The 13,477-nt window shown below is 49.2% G+C and overlaps 1 protein-coding gene across 2 annotated transcripts in view; it reads right to left on the reverse strand.

Moving 5' to 3' along the window:
• Window positions 1-13,477, reverse strand: part of ARHGAP44 (Rho GTPase activating protein 44) — a 102,423-nt gene that overhangs the window by 36,585 nt on the left and 52,361 nt on the right. For both annotated transcript variants that reach the window (XM_074342135.1, XM_074342136.1), the window contains exons 2-5: window positions 13,378-13,417; window positions 12,919-13,023; window positions 5,346-5,422; window positions 996-1,107 (exon numbers count right to left, since the gene is read on the reverse strand). In XM_074342135.1, coding sequence (XP_074198236.1) covers window positions 996-1,107; window positions 5,346-5,422; window positions 12,919-13,023; window positions 13,378-13,417 — 334 coding nt within the window. The remainder of the gene's footprint in view (window positions 1-995; window positions 1,108-5,345; window positions 5,423-12,918; window positions 13,024-13,377; window positions 13,418-13,477) is intronic.

A 13,477-nucleotide genomic window follows, 5' to 3' on the forward strand; every position in this document is an offset into this window, starting at 1 on the left:
GCTGAGACCCCAGAGCTCGTCTCTAAGGAGCAAGGGTCTCTAGGGGACGTTCCAGGCTGGGGGAAGACCTGTGCCAGGCTGGCATCCGAGAGCTGGTCCGTATCAAAGCAGCATACCTAGAATGTTCTCCCTGAATCCTTCTAAACCCTTCAGTAACTAATCACCCACTCGTCTATCCCAGAAATTGCCTCAGGGCACACAGAGGGGCTGGGGGCAGTCCAGAAAGGCAGCCAGACAGGGTCTAGGGCAGGGCTGTCCCCTACCGCCGCCTTCGGCCACCTGCGACAATGCCGCTGTGAATTCAAATGAACCAAAACTCAACAGAATTTAGAAGTTTAGTTCCTCAGCTGCACTGGGCACATTTCAAGAGCTCAAGAGTCCCAGGTGGGCGGAGCACCTCTGTCAGCGCAGGCGGCCCTGGGGGCCACGCCCCATGGGTCTGCCCAAGTTACAGGGGACTGACTGGGAGGTGGCCCGGGTTCAGGGCAGATAGAGACCCCCAAGGATTTTCCTTCTTACTTGAAAAAATTTCACTGGTTGAAGCTACCAGAGCTGTCACATTAAGGCTTCTTTTTAAGAAAACAGTTTTCTTTGGAGTCCTTTAAAGTACCAAGAGAAGGGCCCTATATAAACAGAAGCTGGGAGAGGGCCTCCCAGAGTCTCCTGGACACGGGTCCCCAGCACGAGCTGGTTTCACGAAGATCTGAGACGCGTGGAGGGCAGGGGTGGTGATGGTGGCAGAGACCCCGGGGGGAAGCGGTGACACTGACAGTTTTGCACCTTCACCCACAGAAAGGCCAGCAGAGGAGAGCGTGGGTGGGCAAAGGAGGGGTGCACACAGCTCCAAGGGCTCCCACGCTGGGGAGTCCTGTCCATGCGGTCAGCGGTAACAATCCCCGGTGAAAAATGGCGCCACAGGGTAGGGTGAGGGGTAGAAACTACAATTCGGCCAGAGGAGGAGGGCCCAAGGGCCCAGGCTCGCTCCCGCTCCTGACCTCGGCCAGCAGAAACAGGGGCTCGATCACATCTCTCTCGACTTGCAATTCAAAATGGATCAGCTCCTGAGCCAGCTTGTCCTCCGTCTCGCCACAGAGCTTCAGCATCTTCCTGCAACAGAAGGGAGAAAAAAACCGTCCTGAGCACCTACAGGGTGAGAGGGGACCTGTGTCATTACGCCATCACCTCCCGGCCAGGCAAACGTCCACGAGACAGGGCGAAGGAAGTAGCTGATGTCCACGCCATCCACTCACGGACTTGCTGCATTCGTGTTCTCTTCTCAAGTGAGCTGTTTCCACACGAGGCTGAGAGCCGACTCCACTCAGCCTCCCCCCGACCCGTGTCCCTCTGGACTGACGCTGCCTTCTCCCCCGGGGCACGGCTGCCTCCCCGCAACCTCCCGTCTCCGCTTCCTGATTCTCTCTCTCCGTCCTGGGTTGGACACCCTGTTTGTTTCCTAAACCCCTATTCCCACCTGTCTTGGTCACTGCCTCATTATGTGGCCCATCACACTGAGCTTTCTAAGAAACAGGGTGTGGGGGAGGCGATTTTTTGACCCCCTGGGTGCCCCAGTGTTCCCCTGCACCCTTGTGTTGACGGGAGGCTGGACGGGAAGTTATTTCCTACTGTTCACCTTCCTCCAGGGCTTTGGAGGCACTGTTCCATCACCTTTCAGCTTCCTTTATCGCTCTTGGTAAGGCTGCGAGAACTCAGACTTCTGATCCCTCAGATGTGACCATTTCTTCTCTAGAAGGTGTAGAAGCTTTTATCCGTCACATCACTCACGAGTGCTGAGCCTGGCACAGGTTTAATTTCTCCTGCTGCTTTAGGAGCTCAAGGGGCCCTTTCCACATAGAAACTCACAGCCTTCAGCCTGGGGAGCACTTCTGGATCATCATTTCAACTGTGACCATGATTTCTTCCTCTCTCGTTTTCTCAGAACCCCTGTTATTCAGCCCTAACACTCCCTGGGGTGGTCCTCTAATTTTCCAACTTTCCTATTTCCTGTGTCCGTGTCTTTCACTCTCTTTTTGGGATGACTTCTTCCCCTTCTGCTACTGAGAATGCTGTGTTTTTCATTTCTGTGAGTTCGCTTTTGATCTCTGAATATTTCTTCCCTGTATTTAATTAACATCCTTTTTTTTTAATTATTATGAATGCATGATTTTCTCTTATCTTCTGAAGATGCAATACCTTAATGACTGGTACCCCTACACCCCACTGTGGCCAGTGCTCCAGTCGAGAAACGCTGTTTCACCCTCTCCTGAGGATACAGCTCCAGGCTTCTGCTGGGGATTGGGGCACAGGGATGACCGTGTCTCCGGGGCGCAGATAAGGGCTGGGTCTGAGTTTTCCAAATGGCACCTGAGTAGCTTCCCACCCATGTTCATGATTTTAATCGCCACCCCATCCCCGAACACCCCCCAATCCTGAGATCCCTGGTGCAGCCAGTTCCCCAGCCTGGTCAGCATTTCACGGTCGAAGCGTCTCAGCTCTCTGCAAATCCTGCTTCTGGCCTGGGAGTCAGCCTTCCGGGACTCGCTAAGTCAGTTCCCAGTCATGCACTTTACAGCGCACGTAAGGTTCCTGCTCTCGTCTTTTCCCGTTTTTCCTGCCTTGTGGGTTTCTGTCTTTTAAGAGAAAAAAAAAAATCCCTTGACTGTAGTGGGTTTGGGAGGTAACAAAATTAGATGTGCGTTCAGTCTGTGTCCTCCATCCTTCACTCTCCACCTCACTCCATCACTACGTTTCAAGCACATCTCTTACAAAGAACGTACAGCGGGATTCCACGTTTCTCCACCCGAGAGTCTCTGTACTACAGACACCGGAATGTATTCCATTTACTCGTGCACGGCTACAGACACACATGCGGCAATTACGGTCACCTTCACTTCCTGTTTTCTATTTATTACACTTTTCTTTGCTTACTTTATTCTCTTTTAGTCCCTTCTCTGGGTTTTTTTCCTTTCCATTTCCCCTTCCATCCCTTCACTAACTTTGAAGTTACATATTCTATTTCTATTCTCTTCTTGGTTACTCTTACTGTTCTAACACGCACACTTCACTTTAACTTTAAATGTGATTTCTTTTTCCTCCTTTCATACAAGAGCTTGAAACACTCATGCCCTTTCCAAAGCTTTGTATTATTATTTTCTAGTATTTTAGTTTCACGATACTTTAACCTCCCCCCCAAATTAATGATTATCATATTGCTATTTCTTAATTCAATGTTTAATTATATTTCTTTACACTGAAGGGTAGCAGAACACACCTCTTGGCATAAGATTATTTTGAGTTGAAGGCAACTGAGAAGAAGCAGATACCAACAAAGCTCTCTGCCTTCCCACTATTTGCCTAAAAGCAAGACATCAGTTTGTGAAGGTGTCCCCTCCCTCTCCACCAGGGAAGATGGACAGTAATCACTAGGAACAGCTCGAGACCCTGATCAGCCTGGAGACAGCACCAGAGGGCTCTGCAGACCTTACCAACTCACCCTTATCTTCCATTAGTTCCTCTGTGTATTTGCCTCCCCACACTGTGTTGCCTTGGAAACACACATCTTTTGCTCTGTTGTGTCACTTCTCTAAAAATTATTGTTCTTCAGCCCAAGTTCCAGCCACCCCTTCAAGTTACTCATCACTGAGCACTCCCATGGGTTTGCGCTGCACGTGAATTAAATGTGTATGCTTGTTAATCTGTCTATGGTCAATTTAATTTGCAGGGCCCTGGCACAGAACCTAAGATGGGAAGAGGGGGAAAAAGAATATTTTCACCCCCTACACCACCTTCATTATTATTATTTTTTTTAATGCTATCTTGCTACTGCATTTCATTCTTTTCTTCTGGACATAACCTATTTCATGTAACCTTACCGAGTTTTTCAGTGTGAACATGCAAGTAGCAATTTCTCTAAATCTTTGCCTGAAAATATTTTTATATTCCTTTTTTTGTTCTTTTTAGGGTGGAGAGGTATTTGGTTTATTTTTAGTGGAGGTACTGGGGATTGAACCCAGGACCCTGTGCATGCTAAGCACGTGCTCTACCATTGAGCTATGTACCCTCCCTACTTCTTTTTTTAATTGAAGTATAGTTTCTATTTCCTTTTATGCTATCCTATTAGCTTAGGTTTACAATGTTGTGTTAGTTTCTGGTGTACAGCAGAGTGATTCAGTTATACACATACATGTTCATTTTCACATTCTTTTCCATCATAGGCTATTAAAAGGTACTCCCCCCACTTCAGCTTATCACTGAAACCAGATATCTGATATTTTCCCTCACCACTTGAAGATATTCCTCCAGTATTATCTCCTGGCATTCATTTTGGCTCACAAATCGTCTGTTTTCAGTCTAACCGCTCTTTTATAAGTAATTATCATTTTCTCTGGTCGACTTTAAATTTTCTCCTTCTTGTTAATAATGTGTAATTTTATGGCAATGTGTCCAGGTTTCTTTTTGCTGGTCTCAATCAGGACTTAAATCTTAAGACTCACACTTTTCCTCAAATCTAGAAAAGGCAAATTCACCCACAACCCTCCCCTACATCCTTCTTCAGGAGCGGCTACCGCGCGCAACACCGCATCCCCGCGTCCCGCCGTCCGGATCTCCACCTCATGCTGCCGACACCCGCACCTCTTCTACTGTGTTCTGTTCTCTCCAGTGGCGACTCCAGGTCTGTTTTCACGTTCACCAATTTCCACATTTGTGTACCACTTCCAGTGTCTCTCAATTAACTTTTTAAATGATAATAAATACAATCTGAATTTTTAAAAGCTCTATTTGGTTTCTCTTCAATTGTGCCTCTTCTTTATTCCCCCTAATATTGTTTGATTCTTTTATGAAGAACTTTTTGTCTTTATTAAATCTTTAAATTTCATTTTCTTTATAGTTATTCTCTGTTTCCTTTCATGTTGTCCTATTATTTTTCGTTCTCAGGGTCTGATTCTCCCACTGACTCTGCCTGCTGGTTCCCTCTCAGGATGGTTCTATTTTTAATTTGTTTTTATTGGGAGCTCAAAAATCAGCAAGGGTTGTTCCTCTGGGAACCCCGTAAGTTCTGACATGTGACACTGAGAGACTTCTTAGCCGCTTCTGCTGGAGCCCGAGGGATTTCAACTGTCCCTCAGCAGGTCCATGTACATTTCTCCCTCTGGGAGCCGCCTCCTCACAGACAATAGGACTCCGGGACCTGGGGGCTCAAGTTCTCACTGGCAACCTTTCCTTCTTCCCCATCCAGTACCAGCCAGACTGCAGGTGTCCTCACTGCTTCCCTGAGGTGTTCTAGTCCCCTCTTTACGGAAGGGGACTTACCTAGACTCGGCACAAACCCATGCATGGTATCACCTTACCCAAGAAGTGTGTCATCTCCCAGGATAGCTGACCCTTCCATCAAACACTGAGCCAGTGTTGTCAAAGGCAACTTTTTCTGAAAAGGAAAAAAAAATGTGGTCATGAAAACTACTTTAACAGTCACCCACTGACTCTACAAATAGCAAAAAGTCAATTACTTGCCTAGATGTCATATTAGCTAAGAAACAAATTGACTTTAAAAGATGTATAAAACCTAAAAATTCATAAGACACAAAGTTTGACTCAGATGTCAAAATTCAGAAAATTAAAACAATTAAATTTGCCAATTTGAAAAACAACCCTAAGGGATGCATGCTGCATTTTAAAATAAACTGGGACAGGGGCAAGGAAAAAAAGATTTCAAAATTATATTAACAAAGATTTGAGCAATTATTTAATATCTAAAAATCAATCTCTCTCCTGAGAAGCGTATTAGCTCCATCTTATAAACAAGGCAACTTATGGTCAAGAAAGAGAGAGAAACGTTCACAAAGAATTACAGTGCAAGAAAAGCAAGCATTCAAATAAAGTCATACTGCAAAGGAGATGTGCAACGGCCAATAAGCCCAAGAAAAGGTGCTTCATCAGGGAAACCCAAACCAAAGCTGCAGCGAGAGACCACCTCACACCCACTGTAATAAAATCAGCAATATATTTTACAAATACGGAAAATAAGTATTGGTGAGCACGTGGAGAAGCCTGAATTTTCATGCTTTGCAGGTATAAATGTAAAATGCTGCAGCATCATGGAAAAGTTTGTCAGTATTTCAGTAAGTTAAACAAAATTACTATATGGCCCAGCAATTCCACTCTTGGGTGGGCACTCAGAATAATTTAAAACAGATGGTCAAACAGAAACACGTGTGTGATGTGAACAGCAGCACAATTCACAATAGCCAAAAGGCGGAAATAGCTCAAATGTCCGTCAGTGGGTGAGTGAGCAAACTGTGGTCTAGCCACACAATGGAACATTATGCAGCCATCAAAACAGAATGAAGTCCTGACCCCCGCGACAGCATGGGTGAACCCTGAAAGCAGCAGGCTAAGTGAAGTAAGCCAAGCACAGATGGGCATATATCGTATGATTCTATTTATAAACAACATCCAGGGTGAACAAATCCAGAGACACAGAAAGCAGGTTCGTGGCTGCCAAGGGCTGGGGGCAGGGGGTGAGGGGAAAGACCGTTTAACGAGTGGGGGGTTCTTTCTCGGGTGACGGAAATGTTCTGGAACTAGACAGTGGTGGTCGTTGCACAGCACTGTCAGTGTGCTAAATGTCACCGAATTGTACACTTTAAAATAGTTAAAATGGTAAGTTTCATGTTACGTGGGGAGGGAGGGAGGGAGAGGGGCCAGAAGACAGAAGCAGGCTGCCCCCAGGACTGCAGCACGATCCATTTTCCCTCCTAAGTGTCGACAAGCTCTCTCCTCTCTGAGCCGAATCCGTCCAGCACACACTGGAAACAACAAGATAGGGACAGCTAGCCATGCTCCAGTCTTCCGGTCCACACTGCCTCGCATACAGGTCTTCAAACAGGGGGCGACTGAACTCCTCCCAGCCCAGAGCAGAGCCTCCTGCCTTGTGACCCAGACAGCTGTGGCTGTAACCGGCTTACCACCCACAGCGAGTGAGGGGAAGGGCGGGAGATGGTGGAGGCGAGGCTGTGCAGGGCCTCTTCCGGCAGGGGCAGGCGCTGGGGGACCACCGGAGGGCTTGTTTAAGAGCAGCATGATCAGATTATAATGACTCTGTCCCAGGGGAGGGTTTAGCTCAGTGATAGAGCATGTGCTTAGCATGCACAGGGTCCTGGGTTCAATCCCCAGTACCTCCACTAAAAGATAAAGTAAAAAACTAATTAAAAAATACATAAAGAAACCTAATCCCCCCCCCCCGCCAGCAAAAGCAATAAAGTAACTCAGTCCTGAGAGAGAGGCAACTGGATGGCCTGAGAGAGGGACCAAGCTGGAGATGGATGTTTACAGCTCTAGTCTGAACATCCCCAGGAGACCTCAGGCTCTGGGTGTCTCCAGGGAAGACCACGGCGGTAACCCCAGAGTAATATGGAAGGCCCTGGGGCCCCTGGGGCAAGGCCAGGTGGAAGGAGCCCAGGACACCTGCTGGGTAAGGCCCTCGACGGGTCTAAACTAGACCCCCCTCCCTGCTCTGAGACACGTCCACTTCACAGCCGTCAGATGCCTGCACTCGAGGGATAATTTTATTTCCCCATCATTTCACATGAACTAGGACACTCTTCTTGGTAAAAAACTAGACCAGGCAACTAAGTATTAAATGTATCCAATTTCAACACCACTTTCTAGCTGTCCTACAAAGCCATTAGGTCCAAGTTTCCAAAGACTTAATTAAAGGCACAGGAGCCGTATCTTAGGAGAGCAACTACCTCCATCCTCACCTTTAAAAAAAAAAAAGTTACCTAAAGTACATGTTAGAACACTGTCTAAAATGGTTGAAGAAGAAAAGACAGAAAGAGTTAAGCAGGTATTTGCTATGCTCAGAGAGAAAGCACAGATTAAGGTATTAGAGTTCTTAACCAGGAGTAATTTTTGTCCCCCTGGGACGTGTGACAGTGTCTAGAGACATACATGATTGTCACACAATGTGGGGAAGGTCACCGGCGTCTGGTGGGGGGAGGTCAGGGGGCTGCTACACAGCGTACAATACATAGGACAGTGCCCCGAAATAAACAATTACCTGGCCCCAAAACATCAAGAGTGCCAAGGTTTTGGTTTAACAGATCTCTTCAATGTGCAAGTTCCTAAAATATCTCAGTAACCAGCCAGTGAAGATGCTCCTCCCAGAACGTCAGCCACAGAGTTGGTCAGCTCACACGGGAGGACCACTTCGGTCTACGCCGAGCACTCAGGATCCCACGACCCTCCTGCCTCCAGGGCAGGACTGAAGCCTTTCTGAGTCCTTGAGAATTTGACCAGGAAGCAAGGCGAGAGAGGAGATTGCCCAGAGCGGACTACGGGCAACTTCTTTTGGAGAAATATATCTACCCGTAAGTGGAGTTCTTCCAAATGCAGGACAAAATTAGTCTAATCAGTCCTGTCAGACCTAACAGACTGAAGGTCAAGATGGACAGACCAAGAGCGGCACTGAGGACATGAGCCAGCAGTCTGGAGGGAGGTGCTGACGGGCAGCCAGGCGTCTGTGCTCCAACATTCACGCCGAAAAAACCAGCTTGAAGTGGTCTGCCCGGAGGAGCCCTGCTTCTGAGCTGGGGTGGGGGTACTTTGTTTTCCAGTCATTTCTAGTCACTTAACACTCACTGATGATTTTGAGACACTTTAAGGTGGACAAGAGAGTAGGTTAATTGAGAAATGAGAGAAACACGAGACAGCTATTCCTGTTTCAGTTGCCTGTTAATTTTAAGATTGTAACATAGAGAATAATCATTCTCTGTCTCCAATGGGAAGCAAATATATGCATATGGCACAAAATACAGAAGGTGCTGGAGGGTTTACAGCAAAAAGTCTCCTCCCATCCTTAACCCCCAGCCACCCGGTTCCCCTCACCAGAAACCATGACAGTGACCAGCTTTCTGTGTATCTTTCTGTAAATATTCCAGGAAGGTCCAATTATGTGTGTGTGGGTTCTTAATGGATATGTTTTCCCTCACAACTGTCAGCACACGAACCACCCCACTCTGCTCTCTGCCTTCCTCCACGCAGAGATACTGTTCGTGCCATTTCCTACCAAGACATACAGAGCTGCCTCGTCCTTTCTTCTAAAGGCTACGAAGACCACTGAATGAAGATGACGTTTACTGAAGCAAGTCCTGCACTGACAGTGTAACTGTCGCAAGCCAGGCCCTGTCCCTGTGGCTCCGAAACAAGAACTCACTCCGGGAGGGACACTGAGGGCAATGTCTGTGCCCGGGTGCCCAGGGGCACAGGCGTTAACCGGGTGACCCCTCCACTAGGGATGCGTTTTGACTCACGCAGATGCTTTAAGAATTCAGAAATTTGAAGGAAGCCACCGGGAGACAAGGGGAAGGAAGAAATGGACCTTAAGGTGACACACCTTCATGTCCACACAGGGGCAGTGACAGTCAAAGGCGGGAAACACGGAAGATGCTGGACTGTAACCCATGACACTACCAATTACGTCTATTTCCAAAGAAATTCTCTGAGACGCGAGGAAAGCTCAGGGCTCGCGAGACGTGGGCCGGTTGCTGATCTTACTGAAGCGAACGCCCAGCTGTAGCCGAGATGCTGTTTGCTCCCTTCCCGAACTCCGCTCACCCCGACTCCACGCGTGAGGGTACTGTCTCTGAAGCATTAAACTGCCCACAGGCCCAGAAAAGCTGCCACGATGTGTTTCTTTCTCTGACAAGGACCGGGGCTGAGAGTCACCTGACACCCAGGGGCTGTCAGCGCCCAGGGAGAGAGAGCTCCGCCCTGACCCCTGGTTTTCCAGGTCCCTGAGGAGCTCCTGGAATACACCCTCCCCTGGTTCTGGAGGGCCGACAGACCCTGAGGAGCTCAGGGAAGGGAAGACAGAACGTTCCAGGGTTTGGAAGTAGTCGATCTGACTCGTCTGAGATGACTGTTCTAAAATTATCTGAGGCATCGGCAGCAGAGTTTGTAGGATGACTCAGAGACAACATTTTTATTCTAATATCCACTCTGTTTCCCAAATACACACACACACACACACTCCACGCCCTCCATCTCTGAGAACTGCCGTCTGCCATCCTCTAATCCAGGCGGACTTGCTGCTCCCGGCTCAGCGGTTCTCGGCGGCGGTTTTGGGCTGGCGGGGCGGTGGGGGCGAGGGGGACAGACCCTCAGCAGCAGGATGCACTCCTTTACCGTGCGCACATGTCAAGCACTGTGTAGTTTGCATGCGTTACCTCGCTGAACTCTCAAACAAACCCCTAGGTAAGAATTCATCGTTCTTATTACCATTTTCCAAATGAAGAAACCAAGGCATGCGGAGGTAAATGCCTTGTCCAAGGTCAGGCAAAATTAAAAGCCGGAGAGCTGGGATTTACCCTTGGAGAGTCAGATCCCAGCACTGAACCTCAGCACCATCATGCTAGACTGCTTCTGTGAAGAACGGGGAAGATTCAGACTGGCCTGGTGTTTTGGGCAGTCTGTGCCTAAAATACTCATGGGCCATCCCAGAGTGACCCATCTGTTTTTAGCACTGCCTACATGTGGCAGGCCCTACTGCAGCACGAAGAGTGTAGCCACAATGGAGAGACAAGATCTCTGCTCCCAGGAAGCTCACAAAACAATGATGAGGAACAGACACGGGGCAAACGATGCACATGATGAGTTTAGAGAATGACACGTGCTATGATGAAAATGAAATGGGGGGAGGCGACCGAGGGAAGGAGGGAGCAAACGCATTAGGTGGTAAAAGAAACTGTCCTAGCAGGTGAATCCTGGCCAGTCATGGCAAACCCATTTCTCTCTGACACACATTCACCTCAACCTCCTTTTGCAGCTAAGGAGACGTTAAAAAAAATCTGGACAAGACTTTTTTCCCTGCCTGGTAAAAACAAAAAGAGCATGCAAGGATAGTTCATCCTCTCACCACATTCACACTTCTTGCCTTTGATGTGGCTATGTGAAGATGTGATGCCTGGAGCTGCAGCAGCCACATTATGACTATAAAGAGAGGACTGAGCGTTGCAAAAATTCTGAACAAAAGGTGATGAATAAATCTTGGGACCAACTACTTCAGACATCTTGTTAGGTGAGGCAGCTAGTGCCTTTTTTGCTGAAGTCACGATTAATCAGTGTATCAATTATGTCTTTTTTTTCTGAATTCTGAGTCTTTGTTTGTCATCTGAGGCCTTGCTGATCCCAGAAGGTCTGCCCCTCCCAGGATTAGCCAGTTCCAGGGGACAGTATACAACTCACTCAGGAGTCTGCCTCTCAAATGTAACCAGCCAATCCAGAGCCCACACCCCAACCACCTCCTGTACCAAGATCTCACATTCCAGGCACTGTTCGCCTGCCCTAATCACCCCGGAGCCAGGCACAAACAACTAGAGACAGCCCTTACGCCCCAGACCCTGAGGAAATGAATGAAACCAGCCAATCCTAAGCCTGATTACCCTGCTTCCTCCTTCACTTCCCGTGGACGCCATATAAAGGCTCTGGATCCACATTTTCCTCCCTCCGCCTCCTGACGGACCCTGGTGCTTCCCCTGGTGGCCCTGCACGGCCCACGTGCCCCCTCCTCTGGGGAACACTGGGTAACCAACTGCCTTTTCAACACCAGTCATCCCCTGCCCGATTCCAAATTTTGTATTAATTCATGATGCTTCAGGAGACCCGAATGCTTCCGAACTGATACAATTTGCAAGACCCTCGCTCCAATTAAAGTCTTGTGACTTGAGGTAACTCTCCCTTATCCCAGAAGGGTAACACAAGCAGTAATCAGCCTACCGACCCCAAAGGTCAGCTTCTCGGCTCCGCACCAACAAGCAGGTGCCACCCAGGGCACCAAAACACACTGGACTGTTGACCAGTTCTTTTTCTAAAACTGCTTTTTGGAACAAAAGGAAGAAACTGGGTCAGAAGCTGGCCTGGCTGCAGGCCCCCACCCAGAACAGCTTCTGGAGTCCCACATACATGAGGTTTCATGGCAAACCCTGCCTTTAGACTGCCAGGGTCCCCTTGCTGAAATCCCTAGTACACAGCAAATTATCTCCACAGACGCGTTCCAAAGCTCTAAACGTTTTATTTCTACCACACATATGTGATTCCTGCTGGAATGTTTAAGAAGAAACCAGGACTGGGAAGAGAAGGTGGGGTGACTGATAAAGCTGGTCCTGCAGCATGAGATGGGATGAAGCATCGGGGTGCGCTCTGGGGCCCCCAGGGGAAGTGAGGCCAACAGAAGCTGGGAGGCTCGGGGCGCACACCAGGGAGCAGAAGTCAACCAGCTTGGGTCAGAGAAAATGGAACAGACACCGAACACGTCGATCAGCAACGCAACGAGGAGAGAAACCTCCTGGATTGCACCTCCCCTGTAGCAGCACCAAGAGAACATCTAAGAATATCTTCCCGTCTCTCGCGGAGTTGAGGGGGGTGCGAGTCAAGAGGGAAGGGCGCCTGCACGACTGCTCACCCCAGGACCGTGCGACGCAGTCACACGATGTGACTAACGCCCGCGCCTGCGAACGCAGGTTATGTACAAGGACATCGGGGCACATCCACCGGGTTCCCTCCACTGCTTCGTTATAGCGAAAACAACTGACAGGTGACTGTAACCCCCAAAACCACAGCATGATTCCCCCCCAACACGCTCTGAAGATGCTCCGGAGGCAAACGGAATCTGTGAGTGAACCGCAGTAAGGGTAAGAGACGGAAGGCTTGCCTGACGGCAGGATCTCAGCGGCGGCGGGGGGGGGGGGGGTGCCCCCACCTGGGGAGGGCAGGGACAGGGGCAGTGACCACATCCGCCTTGGTGGGGGGGGGGGGGCTTCAGGCAGGGAGGAAGGGCAGGGAGAGCAGGAGGGGCTGCCACGCCGCAGGACAGTCCTCGCACATCTGCCCGGTCGGGGACAGGCAAGGTTCAGCCACACTTACGGAGCGCTTGTCGGCCTCCGCGCCTTGCTGGCCCTGCAGACATGCCGTGAGCTTCTTGTGTGTGCTGTGGGAAACCTGCTTCACCAGCTCCAGGCGCTTCTCCACCTGCGGACAGAGTGGTGGGCAGTGCCCCGCGTGAGACGAGCTCCGGAGTGGGGTCGCGGGTCTGGACGGTCACCGCAAAAGACTGACTCTTGTTTCTGCAGAGACCACATCCAGTGCTGGAGAACCGGGGTGGGGGCGGTGTCATCACAGACTCAGGGACCCTCTGCTAACCGTCCGCCGAAATGCCTCCTGAAAAATCTTACCCAAACCGGTGTTTACAATACAAGGAACTATTGCACAGGATAAAAAGTTGTGTCTCTAAACTGACTGGATGGAAGAGCGCTGGGAACGGCCTGGTTGCAAAAGGGAAAATGCCTCTGGCATCTCTGAGTTATAGGCCAGTGACAGCCTTACCTGGAGAAGATCTTCGCTCAGAACTTCAGTCTTTTCTGCCCTAGAAAGAAAAATCAAGAGACATATCAGACTCAAAACAAAAAACCAAAAACCAAATCCT

Source organism: Camelus bactrianus, chromosome 16 (assembly GCF_048773025.1).
Source record: "Camelus bactrianus isolate YW-2024 breed Bactrian camel chromosome 16, ASM4877302v1, whole genome shotgun sequence".
In the NCBI taxonomy this organism is placed as follows: domain Eukaryota; kingdom Metazoa; phylum Chordata; class Mammalia; order Artiodactyla; family Camelidae; genus Camelus; species Camelus bactrianus.